The sequence below is a fragment of the Chelon labrosus genome (genome assembly GCF_963514085.1).
Source record: "Chelon labrosus genome assembly, chromosome: 22".
NCBI lineage: Eukaryota > Metazoa > Chordata > Actinopteri > Mugiliformes > Mugilidae > Chelon > Chelon labrosus.
This window is the reverse complement of record NC_140355.1, coordinates 14,161,667-14,182,871: the sequence shown is the minus strand read 5'-3', so window position 1 is coordinate 14,182,871 and position 21,205 is coordinate 14,161,667. Positions and strand designations below refer to the sequence as shown.

The 21,205-nt window shown below is 40.9% G+C and overlaps 1 protein-coding gene across 1 annotated transcript in view; it reads left to right on the top strand.

Moving 5' to 3' along the window:
* astn2 (astrotactin 2) overlaps nucleotides 1-21,205 on the top strand; it is a gene marked incomplete at its 5' end in the record, with an annotated part of 268,101 nt that overhangs the window by 244,869 nt on the left and 2,027 nt on the right. Inside the window, 3 exons of the mRNA XM_084572312.1 lie at nucleotides 9,040-9,181; nucleotides 18,764-18,864; nucleotides 19,352-19,535. Coding sequence (XP_084428438.1) covers nucleotides 9,040-9,181; nucleotides 18,764-18,864; nucleotides 19,352-19,535 — 427 coding nt within the window. The remainder of the gene's footprint in view (nucleotides 1-9,039; nucleotides 9,182-18,763; nucleotides 18,865-19,351; nucleotides 19,536-21,205) is intronic.

Genomic DNA, 21,205 nt, shown 5'->3' with positions numbered 1-21,205 from the left:
GCACAAGATGTTCTCACTCTTTTACGTTGAACCGGTCGAAGCTGCCGGATTGCACCAGACCTCTTGTTCAACAGGTGGAGAACGGCGGTGCACGTCAACACATACAGTGTTGCAGCCAGTCAGTACTCACAACTCTATTCTTAAAGCCGCATCCAGAACCAGAGCAGGACCAAGCCACAGTAAAAGGTGCAAGGGGCAGTAAAAACAGACCACACACGGGTCACATCAAAATGGTAGACGCGGACCCAGGGGGCCATTAGCCTGTGACAAACCACCACACCTGACCTAATTTCTTGCTGTGCAGAAAATACAGGGGAAGCCCACTGCCAAACAGAATGTCACTCCCAAGTTGTATGAGCCAGTGTGCCACACAGATGTGGAGAGGAACTGAATTTCCAAGTAAAATAATTTAACAAATGCACAGAGCACCTGCCGTTGTTGCCAACTCATTACAGAAATAAAATGTGGCAACTGAATATGAGGAATTGTTCCTTACTTTTACATTACATGACTAAAAATAAGCCTTGTTTGGATGCCAGTTGTGGTCAGTGATGTTGAGCTTTACCCTCATTTGACCCTCTCCCTGTAATATGTGCCTGTAATAGAACTGCAGAAATATGGCTTGCAGGATGACAGTGAAATTAAACTTTAAATTCATCCTAAGGGATGATTAAATAATTAATTAATCAGTTTTTGCCATTATATCTACTTAACCTGTTTTACAGAGTTTTCCTTAATTTTCGTATGTTACTTTAGTTTCAAATATCACATCTTTGATTATAGCATGGCCTGGGTGAAAACTCAATTATTATTAGCCTCGAGGAAGTTGATTAATTTCAGATAACTGTCAGGCCCTGACAAGATGCTCTTTTTACTCTTTCAAATTAACGCGATATCAAGATGTAAAAATTCCTCTGAGATGTCCATTGGTTTACTTTCTGCTCGGCAACAACATGCAATCAGAAAACATACATTCAGAGCATAATTCAGGAAAAGTTTTTTAGCAAATGAATTAGTAAATAGTACATTTAACTGGTTTCCCAGGTTACCCTAGAAAGAACTGATGAAATAATGTGATGTTTGTCCATAGCATTCAGTTAGCTATTTGGTATTATTATTAATCCTCATTATCTGCTTCACGTGGATTGAGTAAAGTCAACTTGATTGAGTATGCAGAGTCATATCTCCTACTCTCTTTGCTAACTTAAAGCTTAAATGTTCTCAGCCCTCTTGGGCCCCCTACCGACCTTGGCCCCCAAAGCCGGAACCGAAGTCGTAGTTGCTGTTTCCATATACACATTCGGGGAACTCAAATTCCAATGATCTCAACTACAGACTTCTAGGCCCCCACTAGATGGAAGCTACTGGCAGTTACTTGTAAGGGGAGGCTGAGGCCATGGTTACACACAGAGTTGCAATATACGAACTCACCACTAGGTGTAAATACTTCTTACACAATGGTCCTTTAACCCTAGTCATTACTTATGCACTGAAGAGTGGCAACTTGTTTGTTTTATTTGCTTTCTTCTTACTTTTTTTTATTTACTATTTTTATTTAGCAACAGTTTCTTAATTCGTCCCAAAAGCAGGTTGTTTACCACTTTGTCGGAACCTTTTTTTTTTTTGTCAAAATTCATTGTATGTATGTGAAAAGCAATAGTGCTAAAGTTCTTATCATCATACTGTACAATCAGGGAGGAATCTGATTGGTTCAAAATACATTCTGCAGTACGACATTGACTCTAAACATTACGGGACACACTTGAGGCTACAGCCAGACCAACACAAGGAGTCTATATGCCCTGATACGTTTTTTGTGGCAAAACACAACTCATGTAGGGTTTAAGTGGAGCATTATAGAATACAATTTAATATACAAAGCTGCATCAAAGTAATTCCATTCAAGTCTGCTTCAGCCTCCCGTCTCAAACCTGTTTTTATAAATAACTTATGAATCTATGCGCCAGCACAATGCCTCAGCAGGGTTGTCCAAAGGGATGTCCCTCTACCTGATTTGAAAAACTCGGACGATTGTGTGTAACTCAACCTGCTTGGAGTTTCAGTGCTTTTATTCCCACTTTTAATTCTCCCCTCACACACAAACACACGTAAATCTGTGTTTTCTTTTTCCTATATCTTTTGGTTTCTTTTTACCTTGAGTTTCCTTCCATACCGGTGGCATTGCCTGACATAAGTTTCCATGTGACAGTGTGTGTACATCTGTGTGTGTGTGTGAGAGAGAGAGAGAGAGAGGAAGGGAGGAAGGTGGTGTTGTGTAGGCTCAGTGTTGGGAGTGGAGGGCTGAGTGCTGACAGTTTAACAGAAGAGGCCCCTAGCAGGTTTGGCAGCCCACAGGAAATATAAAGCTTGCGATTTGTTTGTTAATATAAAGCTTATGTTTTGTTTGTCTAAAAAGCATGCACTGTACTATTACCTGGACTTGGATGCTAAATGTTCCTTACAAAAAAAGCCCATAGACACAAGCCGTAATATCTAAAAGGTAATATAAAATGTATTATTGTTATTATTTAATATGAAATTTTAAACCGACATTTTAAAGAACGGCATTTTTTTAGTTTTACAGTAAAAAGTTGGTGACAATAACAAACAAACAATGATTACTGCATTCATTCACGATACAAAAATGTGCATACATTTATAAATCATCTGTACTGAAGTGACCTCTTGTAAATGAACAGCGCCGTACTACAGTGGGTGTTTTTTTTCTTCTTCTTCCACTTTCCCTTCAAATTTCCTCTTTGGGCAAAAAAGGAAAAAAAAAAAAACTCTTAATGTGTGAACCCACTGACCTTGAGGATTTACGCGTACACTCTCTCAACTCCCAGACACACACACACACACGCGCACACACACACACACAGATGCATGCAGCTAATGGCTGAGGCAATTACACAGTGCCTGAATTCAGTAGTGTAATTGAAATGATATGTCAGGGATAACAATATAGCAAGTCTGGCCTCCAACATCAGATGAAATGCCACCGTGCACACACACACACACACACACACACACACACACACACACACACACATCTTTGGCTGCAGAAGAATAAATAAGTTTAGATGTTGTACTGCCTAAGTACGTTTAAAGAGTATGCATGTTTCTTTTGGACTGTTGCAACTTTTTGTTCGCCTTTTTTTATTGGCCTTTTCCCGCCTACAGCTACTATTGCACCTCTTTTGGCCAAGAGAGGAGAGATCCCTTTGAGTTTCCCCCCCTCATGCACTTATGTTATGCATCAAGGTTTTTTGAGAGGGGTATTCCTTATTTTTGCAGGGAATTTGGCCCAGCCTGGGCCAGAAAAGTGCAGCGGGACGTTGTATACGATCTCTGTCTGCACAAATAAACTTATCTTGACTTGTTTGCAGCTCCACTGTAGTTACAAAGCCGGGGCGTGTTTGAATCCGAGTGGTTTGCTCTGTACGCCGTCCGTCAGCCCGACGTGTCACTTTCTCATGATTTGCTATTATTTGTTCCCCTCTCTGCTTGCTAAAAAGGTCACCTGGCATTTACCATGAGGTTTTAATCGCCATGTAAGCTGGAGAACACGCAAAATGGCTTTTACCGTAATAGAATTTCAGGGGCCTTAATTTTTGCCAGCTGTGAGCTGTTTTGGCTTTGGTATTGACAGAAATGTTGACGGACCACAGGCTTAACCATGAGGAACCCCTCGGAAGGCTAGGAGGACCATAAATGCTGCTTCTGGGTGGGTTTAAATATCGTATTCTACTGTTAATAGATTAGATTTTGAATATCATTACCTAAGTCTAATTTGAAAGCAATTACATACTACCACTAGTAGAAATGAGCATGCTGCCGTAGACACAGCTGTACGTGTGTGCCAATGTATGTGGCAACGGCTTGTAAAAAAAAATAAAAAAAACTTCCAGTTAAGCGTCTGAGTCATACGATAATTTTGCATGTGTGAAAACATTAATTGCATCCTTACACAGTCTCCATTCATTCAAATGCATACACACATCTTGTCATACTGAATGGATAGGTATGCTCATCTTCTTTGTACGCTAAGCAGAAGACAAGGTGTTAATAGAGAAGCAGGCTCGCAATAAACCCTCGGATATGTATTGAGGCAACGAATGAATTATCCTTGATGCAAGTTTTGTTGACTCCGTGCATAAAAGGCTGCAGGTAACGCAGGGAAATGGGAAACATTTTTTTGTAAGTGGTTTAGCATGTACGACCACGTGCTGCCGATTCATAAATTCTTGTTTTACAATGAGTGTTGCTGGAATTTCCTCTGACTCAAGCAGCTGCCTGATTTGGAGAGATACAGCACGCTGCCTTATGTCTGCGGCCAAGTTTTCAAAGATAAACATTAAGTTGCATTAAAGGTTCAGATCAGACAAAAGCTGCCTTTCTTCCTTCTGAACTAAAAATGAACGCTCGTAAATAATCTTCTGCCTTCCAAGGGTCAAATTCTGATGCAGTGAACTGGATTTCCAGGTACCTTTCACCACTCTCCAGTGATTCTTCCAGAACCCTCTGTCAGTGGTCTTATCTAGGATCAGTCTGCAACTTCGGGTGGTGTCATATTAGATTTGAAGTTCCGTAAATCAGCAGGGGAAAAGGGCATGGCCATTGATCTGAGTATTTTTTTTTTTACTCTGTTGAAATGAAAGATAAGTACTCTGCATTACCCATCAGCCTTTTTCTCACTGTTGTTAATCAGTAAAATTCATTCATTCATTCATTCATTCATCTTCTGTAACCGCTTATCCTGTGAAGGGACACAGGCTCTAGTTCAGCTGTCATCGGGCGAGAGGCGGGGTACACCCTGGACAGGTGGCCAATCTAACGCCATTCACACTCACACCTACGGCCAATTTAGAATCGCCAATTAACCGAGCATGTCTCTGGACGGTGGGAGTACACGGAGAGAACCCACGCAAACACATGGAGAACATGCAGACTCCACACAGAAAGGCCCCACTCGGCCTGGATTCGAACCCAGAACCTTTTTGCCGTGAGGCATCAGTGCTAACCACCTCTCTTTACATATGTAAATGGCCAGTATCGCCCTCTTTACTCTGCCAACTTGATGGTACATAGTGTTACCCCTACTTGGCCTGCATACTGGTGTTATATTTATGTAATTGCATAACAGTTTATAACTTTCAGATGGCTCTTTTTGGAGAGGGTTTGATGCATGGAATGCGTGGGCTCAGGAAGAGTATCTGATTGTTATAAGGAGTGAAACGCTCACAATGTTCTCCTGCTGAGTCCTTAAATTGGTAATTACACAGTAAGGGACTCAAGACCCACCAAAGACCAGTCCAAAGACATTTGTCTGTTGTTTAGTCTTTCCAGATGGATCAGTTAATCTCCTCTTCCTCGCGCTGTCAGTGGCATAAATGATCCATTCACACTGTAGGTCCAGTTTTGACACGTTGCCTTGCTAAGCTAAGAATTTTAGCTTCGGCCCAAAACTGTTAAGTAACACTGTTGGGAAATATTTGGATATAATCAACATATCAATGGGTGGTCTTGCTTTTACTGTGTAATAAATGAGTCACACATTCACGGCCAAAGTTCAAATGTTTTTCATGTGTCTTTTGATTTTGAACTGTGAGGGAATGTTCAAGAAGAAAGCAAATAAAACTATACATTTCTTGCAGTGCAATTTACAATATAAATTATACTCAGTACTCGGTAAGTGAAGTTGCTACTCTTCAGTTCATAAGAAAAGGCTAGGATTAAAGAACCATTGTGTAAGATGTATTGGCACCTAGTGGTGAGTTTGTAGATTGCAGCTGTGTGTGTAATTATGGCCTCACCCTCCCATTACAAGCATATACAAAACCTAAGGTGGCTCCTAAAATCATGATAGCTCTCTCTAGAGACGTGTGTTTGGTTTGTCTATTCTGGGCTACTGTAGAAACATGGCAATGCAATATGGTGGAGTCTGACAACATCTTGAATTGAGTTGAGAGTTGAAGTCAGGTCAGACAAAAGTACATATCAACACCTTGTAAATGTTCTTTCTTTCCACTGGGTTGGTCAACTTACTACTGCTTCCCAGACACGTCTCTTTCACATAATTCTCATTTCTGTTTTTTTCTTATTGCCCTTGACTTTATGCAAATCTCAGGTTCAGATCCTGAAAGGTTCCGCAAATATGGCATCTGAAATCTTCAGGGAGACAAGCGTGCACTGTTTTGCCAGCGTGCACTTTTGTGCATTTGTCTACACGCTGCATTGCCGTGGGGCTGTAAAGAAAACGAATTTGTGACTCAGCAATGATCAATAGCCTATATATCAGAGAGGTAGCAAACGCACTCTACTGTCCCTACTGAGATTAGGTCTGTCAAGTCAGAATAAAAACAATAATAATCACATCACATACATCAACGCATTCCTATAAAAAAAAACTCAAGTGGAGGTTCTTGAAATAGACTCTAGTCATGCATCAAGTCCTTGATTTATTCTGATTATCAAAACAGCCACTGACATCATCGTTTTTCTCTGCCTATAACTTAAATCATAAAATATCAAGCACTCGCGGTTATTTTTCCTCAACTCCTCCGTTGTTTGTCTCTTTCTCTCTTGACTTTTTTCTCTTTTTTTCCCTCCTTTAAATCTGGATTTGTCGGTGTTGTATTTGGAACTGTCTGTTTCTACTGTTTCTGTTGCACTGCGAAGTAGCAGAAGTCGGCCATTTAATCCCATTACGCTCACAGTTGCTTTCAATAAAAGTCTGGAGAATGTATTTCGAAAGGCCTAATGAACGCGGGCCGAATTAAGTCAACCTTCGATCCTGAATAGATTATCACCAATTATTTCTGGAAAAAAAGATTAAGTGCTCTGCTAGGGATCATTTATTGTTCTACCAAATTTCAGTACGGGAACAAAATTAGCCGACTACAAAAACAAACTTAAGAGAACTGATCACTTATGAATTGCCGATGGTTTTCAGACCGTGAAATGAAAATAAATGTTATCAGGGCAGTGAACATATCGCAAAAGGTTGGTTCCGAATCAACGCAACTGGAATTAACCGACTAAAAGGGGTGAGTTGATTAAAAACATTGAGCCAAGTTGTCCATGCACAGCATATAGACTGTATAGTAAGAATAAGAATACGAAAACCTTTATTTGTCCCTCAATGGGGAAAGTAAGGCTCAGGCTCAGGCCCAAGTAAGGCTCAGGTGTCTGTGCTGGTATTAAACTGCATCATTTCAGAAGTAACTCAGCTTTTCTGCCTCTATTCAGCTCATTTATAGTATTTCATGTTTAGATAATGTTGTTTGCTTGAGTATAAAAGTCAACAATGGAATTTCTCTGTAGCTTAATTAAATCTATTTCACACAATTGAAGATAGTATGATCTGCATACAGTATATCCCCAGAGAGGTTTACCTATTATTCTAGTACTAAGCTTGTCAGAAATGGGACAGATTTAGTATATATGCAGTTGCAAACCATACAAATCTTATCGCTAATGGAGCTAATAACAGACGAGTACATTTATATTAGTAATGTTGAAAGAAAGTGCAAAAACCAAACCAAGTGCAGTACAAAAATAACAACGTAGAGAATCACACAATAAGGAGAAGTGTTTAAATCTCAATTCTAAACCGGAATGCAGTTACTCCATTGGCGTCCATTAGCGTGTAAATTTAGCGACACTAGCGCAAGTATATGTTATAAAATGCGTTGTAATGTGATGCATGTCATTATGTAACCTCGCCTTGACCGGCCAAGACAAGCTGACTGTTTAATGATTACTTGGCACTTTACGTAACATCATATCCAAAGATTATCGAGACGTATATAAACATTGTGTGCAGGTGGTCTAGAGGTTTGAGGAAAATCTCCCAAAGCACGTCAGTTGCATATAGTAAAAGGTAACAAATGGGAATTCCTGCTTGGAATGTAAATGATACAGCACCTGATACTGATTAAGCTTTGCCTGAAATGCGAGTTTAGAAGGAACACGTCTAAGTATTAGCAATTTCTTTGCACCACTAAGGAGATTTTAAAGACAGTGTAAATGAATATATTTTGAGAGGCAAGTTTAAAAATGTAAGACCTTCGAAAGAGCAACCCTACGACTGTGCAGGAATGTGTTTGGGGGCAACCTCCTCTACACAAAGCTCTTTCTGTGAAAAGGTCAAATCATTCATTCGTGCAGTTCTTTTTCCTCTCTTCTGCAACCTTTTCTTACCATCCCCTTGTGCATTACCAGCCAGACTTACTCCCTGTGTTTATAAGTTGGCCCATGTATCATAAGCTAAAACTAAGCTGCCCTTTTCTTCATGTAGAAATAGTTAGAAATCCAACCATTTGAGAGTTTTTAAACTATTTTGACAGATCCCTCTTTTTTCCATCACCCCCAAGAGCACTGGAAACTGGCCTTGTGTATGTCTGTGTCTAAATGAACAACTGTGCGTCGCTCGCCTTTCCCGTAAACCAACATGAAAGATATATCCCGGCTTGTGAAGTGCTGTTTTGTGAGACACAGGGGTGGTCAGTGAGATGTCATTGCAATACTACCATGCGCTGTGTGTCCATGAAGGAAAGAAATCCTGTTTTCCTTACAGTTCTGCAGTGTCGTGCGTGAGTGTGTGGGTTTGCTGGCACTAAAAATTCACCTTTAATTTAGCCTTGGGCTTGGTGCTGGCAGAATGACTCCCACCGGACCAGGCCGAGGTGAAACTCAAAACACAACACCAAACAAAGGGCACAATCATTGATATAGAAAGAGCTGCTTGACTGAATGTAGAAATTCATTCATGACTACGTCTGTGTTTGCCGAGTTATGTTTCCCATGATGGAACATGTGTTGGAAGCAAAACATGTGGTATTGTTTTGGTTAACTAGGAACAATAGATGATACACAATGTTTCCCTCCTTTTTTGGCAAAAACATTGATCACTGGTGAAACAGTACCATTATTTCCAAGTGATCATTTTGGAAGACAGATTTTTTTTTTTTTTCTGGTGACTCATTTCAACCTTTTATTCTTTTCTCTCTCCTTCCATTTTCCTCTCACTTCCAGGTGAGGTTCTGAGTTTGATGGATGATCTGTTCTCTGGCTTGGGTTCGTCCTGTGTTGTTGCCGGGAAAAGGAGTGGAGACCATCCCCACTCTGTGCTATATTCGGTGGTCTTCAAGTGCCTGGAACCAGACAGCCTCTACAAGTAAGTCTGCAGATGCCCCTTGTGTTGTTCATCTCATTCTGGTGCACCAAGCAAGCAATAATGACACTGTCATCGTCTTTCGAGGCACGAGAAAAACGGTACCCCAACATCCTTAATGTTAACAAAAGTGTTTATTACATTCAAGTGGAGATTTTTTGTTTATCCATAAGTATTTTTTTTTTTCAGTTTTACAAGAGCAAAGACTGTTTGATTTGAAAAATGTATGGTTCAAAAAAAGCTTGTGTTTGGCCTTTTCGGCCAACAGACAACCATTCCTGTTTGTGAACCACAAAACCAATCACTCTGTAGCAAACAGAAGCCTTTCGACCGCAGCACCGTTTGCCAGCTCTTCAGCAAGTTCTGTGTTCACTTTGCTTTCCGAGTATAGTCCTCATTTTCTTTGTATGACCAGGCAACACACTCCTTCATTTGTGGCATGTTTGTTTTTGCGGGTTTAGTACTTGCCCACACATGACACTGATGTCGTCAAGATTCCTGTTCAGATCCAGCTGGCATCTGCTTCTTGCTGGGAACCAATGGTTTAGGTTCCAAACCAATCTATTTTTGGTCAAAATGCCAGGGACTCTGTTTGTGAGGGTGCACTTAACCATTTCTCTCAAAATGATAAAGGGGGCCCCCAGATGGCAACCTTTTGGCCTATTTTGCAGTCACAACCCTAAACCCCTTTTTAGACAGTCGTCTTCAGTCCCCTTCTATCCACTGATAGATTTTGGTAGTTTGTATGAGGTGGATGGCACGCAAATGTCTTCTCTGAGGCCTCCCAGAACCTAGGATTGCCACTGATTAGAAGATAATCAGAGCGCATTCTTTCAGAAAGTTTGTGATAATCCTTTAAATTTGCATTTCCTATTCACGTACAGTATTCCGTGCCATTGCTCTTGGACTCTGCTCACAATTAATTGCAAGCCAATTGACTTGACTCTCCCATTAAAGCAAAGACCTTTCATTAAACATTATGTTGTGGCCATGTTTGCAACTTACCCAAACAACAATAGACAAATATCAGCAATACCACATCCTCCCATGCCTGTCTACACTTCCCATTGCAAATGTTATTTTCTTTCACGGGGTGAATTCTGTTACCTTCTCCCGAACAACAGCTGGATTGAGTTAACCAGGGAAGCATACTTAGTCTCAACGTGGTGGATGCTTCCGTTCTTTTATGTTCTCTTTGGTCAGAGCTTTTAGTGAATACAGAAGGATCCTTGGTAAGGAATGGTATTTCTTGAAACTCAAAGAACAAATTAACCATTGTTTGTGTCCCTGTAGATTTGAGGGGGCGGGGGGCCTAATATACAGACATTGAGGTAATTACGTGCTGTCATAATGGTCGTAACTAACACATCATGCTTTTACAACAGAATGTCAAACTGTGATAATGTGAGACACGGGCAGGCAGTTCTCTTTGCTGTTGCTGATCACGGATTTCCTAGTGAATGGAATAAGTTTATCAGTCATACAGGCTCGTAAAAAGCACAACAAGTTTGGATTCCTGAAAACATTGTTAAATGTCTAATTAAATGGAGTGTTTTTGTATCCTTTAAAAAAAAGAAAAAGAACATTCTTTTACATTTGATGCATTCATCTTAGCATTCTGCAAACTTCTTAAATGTTGCATCAGTGGCCCATCCATTAATGCTCATGTTCATATGTTAGCTAACCCTAATCCTAAACCTAACCCTAACCCTAACCCTAGTAATGCTGCTCAGTTAAACCGAATCTGCATGGTGGGTCGCTATCAACTTGGGTTGCTTGCACAATTATTCACACCATTTACTTACCTTGAGCGTCTCAGACGGCCCTGAGAGCTTATTCTAGTGCTTCTTGAGCAAACACATGCAAATTGTCACATGCAGACCATGCATACCAAATTGACCAGTTCGGCAGGCCATTTGAAAAGAAAACCGTGAAAACACTGTAATTGGAGAAAACGCTAAACTTGCAAAGTTGTAAAAAGGACATGTGATGGACATGCAAAGATCACACATGAAGTTGCTGAAGTTAACGTTCAGTAGTGTTGGAAATGTCTTCTGCTTGTTTATTTAACACTCTAATAGCCTGATTTGTACACCACTGCGGAGATCTTCCAGTATGCCTACATTACACCTGGATATCATTTATTATTTAGTGTCACTAGGATTGGTGTCCTACTTCGGAGTCGTTCAAAAGATCTTTAGATCTAGCGGAGCGCTGCATATATCCGTAAAGTGGGAGTGACTGGGGCACCGAGAAAGAGATGACATCATCCAGGTCAGAAGTTAGTAGGTCAATCTACAGATCCCGGATGATGATAACAGGTAACTCCGGACTCAACGGGGATTAGCACTAGCGTATCATAACAAAATATTGGTGAAATTAACAGTAGGTTTCACCGATAATGCGTTATTTAGAGGCTGCGTTTCGGTGCCCCAGTCACTCCCACTATATGGATATACGCGGTGCTCCGCTGGATCTAAATGTCTTCCGAATGACTCCAAATTACACCAAAGTTATATGGGTGAGTAAACGATCGTATTTTATGCCAGAAATAAGGTCCAGGTTGTAAAAAACGGTAATTCCCCTTTAAGCGTAACGCTAGTACCAGGTGAGCCGAAGATACGTACAACAATAAACAGTATGAGTCATGCCATTACAATGTTAAAACAAGCAAACAGAAACAGCTTGTTAGAAAAAAACAGCTAGTTTCCCAACACCACTGATGAACACTCTTCATGACTTCATGAGTCACAAATTGTTGCAACAACGAGCGTGCCTCAGACGTGTCAATTTTGAATCAATGCAGCAACACAGCTGAGAACCTTTGTAGTCTGTGCTGTTTGCCTCTTGTTTTTCTGTTTAGCTGTGATTTCTGTATTTGCAGCATTTCTAATAAATTCCAAATGCCATTGTCAAATTGGTGAAACGTTTTCTTTATTTGCTTGTGTTTTCCGTTGTGGTTTAAGTAGTGGTTTAAGATCTCAAGAAACACCAAATAACACGACGCAGTCTAACCAAACAACAACAAACATTAAAAAATTACCATAGTGCTGACTTAATGTGTCTCTGGCAACAACAATTGCAAAACCATTAATTATTGTGCTGTTAGGAAGACGCTGCAGTTATCATGGATTTCGGTTATTCTGTCCAGTCACTGTATCCAGGGGCATTTCAGACCAGAAATTCTTTTGTCTTCTGATTACGACCGATAAGTTCTTTCCCTATTGGATAATGCTGTGATGTGCATTTCCTGTCAGTGCTATTCATCAATCTCTTTACGTCTTGAAATAAAATTGCAAGGGCAGCAATAATGGGTGAAGCAGACAGGACCCAGATGTTGTTGTGGCTGTCACCGGACACATGAAACACACCCGCCTTTTCTGCTTTTCCTGTCTTCTCGGGTTATGTTCCTCAGTTTGTTGCTATATGGTGGCCTTGGTTTGTTTTGGGAACTTTAGCATTGCCTCTGCGAAAGAAACAGGCATGTTTTACCTCATACGCACATGCACATATCAGTCAGCATTGGAATAACCTGAATGTTGCAAAAGTTTAATCTGGGAATCACAGTGTCAGTAAAGGCATTGCTGTTGGATGCAAATAAAGTCAAGTCGTAAAGCAAATAGGGCAAAAACTCTATATGCAGCGCACATAACCTGAAATGAAAATACTGCAAGGTATTTTCAATTTGTTTCTTTAGTTGTAGAAATACATGTTGGAGAATCAACATTTATGTCCCACAACAACTGAGCTACCAAATTTCTTTTAGTTCATTTAATAATAATTAGCAGTTTGGGTTCCCTTTTGGTCCCAAAGCTGCTTCTCTAACCACTATCCCACAGCTCCACACAACATTACAATATGTCTTGCTAGAAATGTCAGTTTAAAAAGTAGCAGAGCATTAGAGAGTGAGCGGTATTTATTATTCTTCCCAGTCTGTTGCTGTTCAGATCCACAATTGATCATTAACTAAGTCCAGAAAGAAAAACAGCCAGGGATTAGTCACTGAACAAATCTGTTTAGTTTAAGATCCACAATTGTGAGCTCTTAAGACGTTTTGATAGTGATGTACTACAACAGTGAAGTTGAACAGAACTGCAACAACTTTGTTGCACGCCTATCTTTGTTTAGGCATTCCCAACAGAGTTGTTTTTGTCTGATAAGGGCATAACTTACGTCGGAGTTACGTCTGAGGACACATCTGTTTGAAGCCAACTCCACGTGTCTTAATCAAGAGCCTGATAAGGTATTCCAGCGGTATTGGCTTCAAAATGCCCCATGTGTAAGTTACAACCTAATTGAAAATGTTTGTTTTAGAAAATAAAAACCAAAATACTAGACGTAATCTAACAAAAAAGAAAAAGTGAAAAGCAGCATGTGATAAGTCACCATTTCTTTATCTGGAGAACATTATGTTTCCCGTTTTATGAATACAATGCACTTCTTGGACTATTGGTCCCCAGCACCATTCGCTAACCACGATGTTTTATGTTGTTGTTGAGTTTCTTCATGTAGACGAGAAAGTGGGGTTATCAAAATGGGCTCTTGGAGTGTAGAGTAGGGGAAAAACTTGATTGCAGTCCTGTAAGTCCACCACCCTTCCATCTGTCCTAACCCACAGTTTTTGTTTCCATGCGCTAGTTCTGCCCCTTGTCAGCGTCGGGAAAATAAAAGCGTATCCATGTCCACAAATCTGTTGATGAAATTTTGTGAGTGTTTCACAGACTGCCATGATGCTGTGTTCGATCTGATTTATTGGTGACAATGAAGAGGTGGTTAATGATTGCTCTAATAAAAGCAATATTCTAATATTTAAACATTCAACATTTCTTAAATCTTAAAAGTCCCTCATGTCATAAATTATTATAAGTATACAAAAAGTATTAGATTTATCTTGTGCTCCTTTCTATTTAGTTATTTACTGCAAAATACGCATGCCATTGCTCTCTGAGTCACTTGACAGATCCTTAATCTTCTCTTAACTGCCTCAGTCCCAGCTGCCCTGCATCTTCCCGCTTGCTCCTCAGCTGCTTCTAATTGCTCCAGACTATTTAAGGCAGTGTCTCCAGACACCTCGTCAGTCAGACAGTTTGTCTGAATTCCTTTGCCATCGTATTTGTGTTTTTGCCAGCCTGAAGTCCACATTTACCCACTTTATTTCAGTCGTTTTCCGTTATCGCATTTCCTCTCTGTTGGTTTGCCAGCAGCACCTGCCCAGACTTAACCGTGTTCGAAATTTGAAAACAGTCAAAGTGCCAGTGGTCTCGAGCCAGATCACAGGTCGATCTTCCCCTGCAGTCTACCAGCACAGCGTCGTCCTCACCCTGACTTCCGCCAGTGCTTGAATGTGCGAATGCACGAGTCTGTTTCATGTGCATATTTAACGACGCATTAACTGCTTTATTTTTAGCAGAATCGCGCTGATTTACGCGGCAAATTTTCATTCCCGGATTCCCAGATATGTCAGCCATACACACAGCTTGGCGTTAGTTTCAGTTCATGTAAGGTAACATGTAGCTGCAGACAGAAATTGAACCAGTATACATCAGGAATAAAAGATATTACTTGACCTTCAGTCAAAAAAAAAAAAGAGGCTTTCAATGCTTGGCGACATTCCAACTACCTTGGATTTTCATTTCCTTCCTTCTTTTCTGGCTCCGGCATCTGCTTTCTTGATATTCTGCAACCAATCAGTAGGACATTTGCGACCGCTTGACCGTGACGACATCAATGGTGACATTGTCTCTTCAATCCAGCCAATGGCTCCAAAAAAAAAAAGGGGGAACAGGAGTGAAATGGGATAAGTTACCATACAACTGTTTCTTCTTCTTCTTCTTCTTGTTTAAGAAGTTGTTGTCCTGCATGCCAATAAACCATGCGCATTTGATTTGATTAAACTTACTGCAAAGTGCGTCTGCCTTAAGTACAGTAGGTTGGCTGGTTTGCAAATGCCAAAGGGTTTGCACTGTGGGAAGAGACTGCCCACGTATGTGTTGTTTCTATCCGTTTCTATCTATCTTCTACTGGGTTTTTGCCATTACTTTTGACTGTGGAGTCTTTTTGCTCTGCTATGTGAGCTCATTCACAATTAAAGGCGAGCCTATTTTATTTAGGTCTGTTACACCAGTGAGATGCCACTTAGATCAGAGGATTTCAAATCATGAGATGCTGTAATCCGACACAAATTCTTCAGGCGATGAGAAACTATTCTGTGGCTTTGATTGATTCGTGCCCAGGCTCGACTGATGTGCGTCCAAATCCCGATGTCATGGAAAAGGCATCCCCTACTGTCCTGGCTTCTCTCAGCATGCCAAAAATACTGCCCTAATTGATCCTCTCTCCCTATCACTTTCTCCCGTTCCTCCTCTCTCTCGCGCTCTCCGCCGAGCTTTCTGTCGTGTCATCTCTTGTCCGGGCCGTCTCTCCGCTGCCTCATTAAATTAGAGGACAATGGCTACTTTAATGGCAACATTGTTCATTTACACAAACATTAATCTGCCATTTGCCCGCTCCATTGTTTGCTGAGCTTTCAAAACCGTGGCACGCGGACAAAATCGCTTCCAAAGGAGCTGTGCGCCGCCAGACGAGCTTGGAATAGATTCGAGGGACGCTGAATTAGAAGGGACAGACAGAGTTTTTGCTATATGTGAGCGATGCAGAAAGAAAAACAGAGACAAAGGAGAGTGTAATCTGTATCAGTGTGTGGGTGGGTGGCCGTGGTGGTTGTGTATGTCTTGCCATTTCTGTTACTTGATGATTTGACATTCTCGTGGTGGGCCAGACTGTGGCTGGTTCCTTTGTTCTCTCAGGCGATCTTTATCATCATCGAGTGCCTGTACTGAGCTCAGACACCGTACGCTGTCCATTTTACTGCTACTATTACGGTGCATAACTGAGACGTATAGCGATGGGATGGACCTCTGAGGTTTCTCTCTGCAACCGTGATCAAAAAGTAGCAGCGGTTTTGTAAAATTGATGTGCATTTCCTTGCAAAAGTCATCCCTCTGCACTTTTTTTTCACATTACATAACAATCCTGAAATTGCTGCAGGAGCTATGAAAGGGGAATGATCCCAGTGATTTAAACAATCAAACAACTTTAAGAGGCTGGGAAGCTCATATCCTGGGTCCCAACACAGCTTGATAAAACTCCCGCCTTGTCATTCGTCTGTTTCCCTCCCATCCCGTACCTCATTGTATCCATCTGCACGTTATGCGGCCACATAATTTAAACAGTGTGACTGTTACATGCCGGCATTGTTTTGCTGGGCAGAGGAGCCAGCGGGGCCCGTGTGTCTTTTGTGAGGTTCTTGGGGAATACCACATCCACCCTGCTGAATAACAAGACCAGACAAACTATGTGAGCTATGTCCAAACAGGTCGTGTTACAAACAAAACAATCATTTGACAGCATTGGAACAAATCACAAAAGACATTACCCAAAACAAATGCAAATGGGTTTAGGAGGAAAAGCAAGTCTTGCAAAAACAATAATAGGCCTAATTTCTTTATTTTCATGTATTTCAAAAAGATTTTCAGCATTGGAATTCCATTTGAGTTGTCTCATTGTGTCTCACTTTGTTTTGTGGCTTCCCTTTTTGTCATACTGTTGTTTTTACAGCGGTAACTCTGTGGAAATGCTGATGAAAGCTTACAGTTTTTCACAACCAGTTACAAATATTTCTCAATACTTAATTCACTTTCTCAAAACTTCCCCTGCAGTAAGAAAAACAGTGCATGTGGACCAAAGGATGGGTCTTTTAATTATTCTTTCTTCAGGAAAAACTGTGTATTATATACACCGATGAGCCAAAACATTAAAACCAATGACAGGAGAAGTAAATATCATTAACCATCTTGTGACAATACAATGTTCCGCTGGGAAACTTTGGATCTGGCCTTCATGTGGATGTTACTTAGACATGTGCCACCCACCTAGACCAGACCAGGCACCCAAACCCCAAAGCAATGACACCCCTTGATGGCAGCAGCCATCCCCAGCAGGATGCAGCCTGACACAGGCACAAACACTTTAGGAACAACTCAAAAAACATGAAGGACAATACAAGGTGTTGACCTGGCCTCCAAATTCACTAGATCCCAAACTGATCAAGTACATGTGGGATGCACTGGAACAGACCTGACCCACAGAGGCCCCTTCCCTCGTCCCATGGGACCCAAAGGTCCCCCACTAACAACAATCTGTTGCTAGACACCACAGGACACCCTCAGAAGGCCCATGTCCTTTCTCTGATGAGTCAGAGAATGTGCCTCCAACTTGTGCCTCCAAAACTGTTTTGGAGGCACAAGGGAGACCTATATTAGGAAGGTGGTCATAATGTTATGCCTGATCGGTGTATGATATATAATAGAAAATAGTATGAAGTATTATTTAATCAGGGATATAGATTATCTCTACTTATTAGATAATTGGATAAACCAGTAAAAGTATGTTTCCTTAAAGTAATGTCGGGGGGGTTTTTTGTTTTGCTTTTTTTTTTTTTTTTTAAATAGGTTTCAGTATGACCAGTTCCTCCATGTACTTTTTCATAATCAGAAGTACACAGATTGGCATTTTCAAAAGGACACGTAAAGGTCATTGGGTTTCTATTCCGAGCGGCGTGGTCCTACATTGCTTGAGATGCGGTATATTTTCTCAGTGTGCCTCATCTCCTATTGGTTTGTCTTGAATGGTTTGTTGTGGTTCCCTATCAGGGCACTGAGTGTTCCTGAAATCTGTCATGGAACCAAAAATATTCTGATATTTGGCATTTTCAAATAAAGGAACTTTGTCCTTATGGAGTTCTTGGAGTCAAGCCACATGCCACTTTACTCCTTACCTCCTTTGCCATTGTGGTGCTGGCTGTTTTCATTTTAAAGCCCACAATGGCTGGCTTCTTATTCACAAGGCATTTTCTGAAAAAAGCACAGTAAGTGATTTCAGTTTAGTATAGTCTTCCATGATCTAATATAATCTTGCCTGGTATGACCAGCATCGTATCCATCTTCTTGCTCTTCTTTTAGTTTGTTCGTAGCCAGAAATCTGAGATGCTGTCACAAAAAGAAAATTGAAGAAGAAACGAGGAGAGAGGAGAAGAATATGACAAACCGTACAAAATATATATAATGAGGGCAAGCGGATACAGAAGATGAATGAATGAATGAATGAATAGTGAGCTTTTAATATTCCACTCCATATCTGACTCCATATCACTTTTTTTAAAAAAATACATCAAACATATTAAGACATAAAAGCTAATGAAAGAAACATAAAAGGTCCTAAAATAAAACCTTGTGGTACCCCTTCAATTATGAACTGTGTTTGAAGCCCAATAATTTGTAACATGTATCTCTCTCTTACTCATATTTAGCTTGTCAACTATTGCCACTGCTAAAATGTGGCAGTAGTATTGTTTGTTTTGGACAATCAACTAATCAGTGGGGATGTTAGCTCCTGTTTCAAAAAATCTTTTGTTCTCTCATTGTAGATAAAGTATTTTTGATTAATATTTCAAGCTTGCCTTATTCTTACTGGGATGGATTTGACAAATAAAATCGCTTCTGCTGCTTTTTTTGTTATTATTTCCAGGTTTACTCTCTATGCAGTGGATAGCCGAGGCAGCCAGTCTGAGTCAAGCTTTGTCTCAGTACGGACGTCTTGTCCGGTGGTGGATGACAGCCGAGCCGAAGGTACTATGACCTTTTATGACTGCGCTGTATCCACAGTGTACACATGTCACTATTCCCTTTTACGTAACTCAAAACCACGCTGTGTTCTTCATCTCTGTTTATTTTCACATACATTTTAAATGCTTTCTATAAATTCTGAATGCACCAGTCATCATCGGTGTCAAGTTTTACCTAGTAACACATAAAGGTCAGAATTTACAGGTCTCTTTTACTACTATGGACAGTCTCATGGAAGACAGCAATAACTTGAATTATGAGAAGTGCTGGATCCAGTGTATTTGATGTATGACCTATGGCCAAAACTCTGTGGGATTCAGCTTCTGCTGCAGTAACTCTTGCATGTTCTTAATTTTAATTGCAATAACAAAATCCTTAAGATTGTCACATAGATGTATTGCTTATTAGCATTCTTCATTCATTTTATATTCCTCCCATTCCCTTTTGTATTTCTCTGCATCTCGTACATCTGTCTCTTACCTCCTCACAGAAATAGCTGACAAGGTGTACAACTTGTATAACGGCTACACCAGCGGGAAGGAGCAGCAGATGGCATACAATACTCTGATGGAGATTCCTCCTCCTCTGCTATACAGAGTACAGCACCACTACAATTCCCACTATGAGAAGTTCGGAGACTTTGTCTGGCGCAGCGAAGATGAGCTGGGCCCCAGGTGAGAAGATTTGGACAGCGGCAATGTTTTTCTCGTGCAGGCATTGAAGATGTTTCAGATACTTTCAATTTTTTTACAGATGCCTAAGGATTTTATGTGTAACGGTTGTTTTCTTGTCTAGAATTTATTTTTATTTTTTTCCCCCAGTTTCCATTTTTTATCCCTGACTTCTTGTCACAGTGTTATGACGTTGCTTTCAATTACAGTCATCCTGAGGTTTCTTACGTAACAATAGCTAAAGCCGTCTGAACTTGTGCTGCCAGATTCTTATTATTCAGCCATTATTCAACCCCACTCCCTCCCACTAAGCAGGAGCAACATTTCACGAGAAACACACACACACACACACACTTCCAAAAGTGCTTCCACTGGAAAGCAAGTGGGCAAGGTCACCGTAAAAACTCTGGGGTTGCAGTCGCTCTCCACATCACCATGGCGATGCCAAAACAGTGTTTGACAGCCAAGCCAAACACTAAATGTGATATTCGGCTAACACTAACTCAACTTCCAACTCCATTTCCTCTTCTTTCACATAAAAAAAAAGGTTCATCTGTGTCTACAGTATACCACCCTGACATCCCCTCACCCATGACCCTCTTTCCAGGGACACTCCCGCTGATGGTTTGAACAGACAGTGAGACATTAAGATACCACACGAACAAAGAAAAGCCAAAAAATGCCAAGGAGGAAGTATAAACAACAGTTTAAAAATAGTATAGATAGTATAGAACAAAAACTTTCATGTAGGTACAGGGCAGTTGGTCCCGCACTGATGATAGCAACACAAGATCTTAAGTTACAGCCCAATGTTTTGGTTTGTCCACCCCCTCTGCCTGGAAGCACTCCTTTAAAGCCGTAAATAATATAATAATCGAGGAATAACTTTGGTCTGTAGGAAGATTATGCTTCTCTCTGATTGGTGAAGGGGGGTGGGAGGCAGAGGTTGGCCATTGGGACTTTGGGGAACGGGGATTGGAGTGGTTGGTCGGTGTGTTTGTGTATGTGTGTTTGTGTGTGGGCAGCTGCGAGGGGCTGGGGCGGCTTTTGGATGAGCGAGTGTGGATTATTTACTGCCTGAAGTTGGCAGGGTTGAGCCTCATTGCGGTAATTTACAAGCGGGCTCTATTGGTGGTGCCTTTTAAAAGGTAACAGAATGGCCAAGTGAAACGTAAGCACAGTCAGCACTCCTCCTGGAGCCGAGAATCCCAGGAGCCCCCAAAAGTTTGCAACCATTGTTGCAGCTGAACAGGAGCTCCTGTTCTTGTATTGTTTGTTTTGGACGGGCTGTGATACATGGCTGCTACTTTTTTTTTTTACTGATACTGTGAACACGACTATTATCTTGTATTGCAGTGTACCTTTTCTGTGTCCATACATTAGTCTCTCTGAGTTGATTGAGCTCTGGAGTGAAGCTGTTTTTGTGAATGTAACTGAATCACACAAGCCACATCTTGTGTTTGCATAGTCGCAAACTTAAAGGTTACCGTGCATTAAATTAACTTTTTATCATCACGAATGACATTAAACCGGTTTAATTCGTCCCGTGCGCACGCGCTTTCAAGCATCCGTCGATAATGTGTCGGTATTCCGTTGTTTCAGACGTAAGAATTTAAGGGAAATGAGAAAATGCCCCCCTCACCCTTTTCGGCAAATAAGCGAAAAGGATGTCT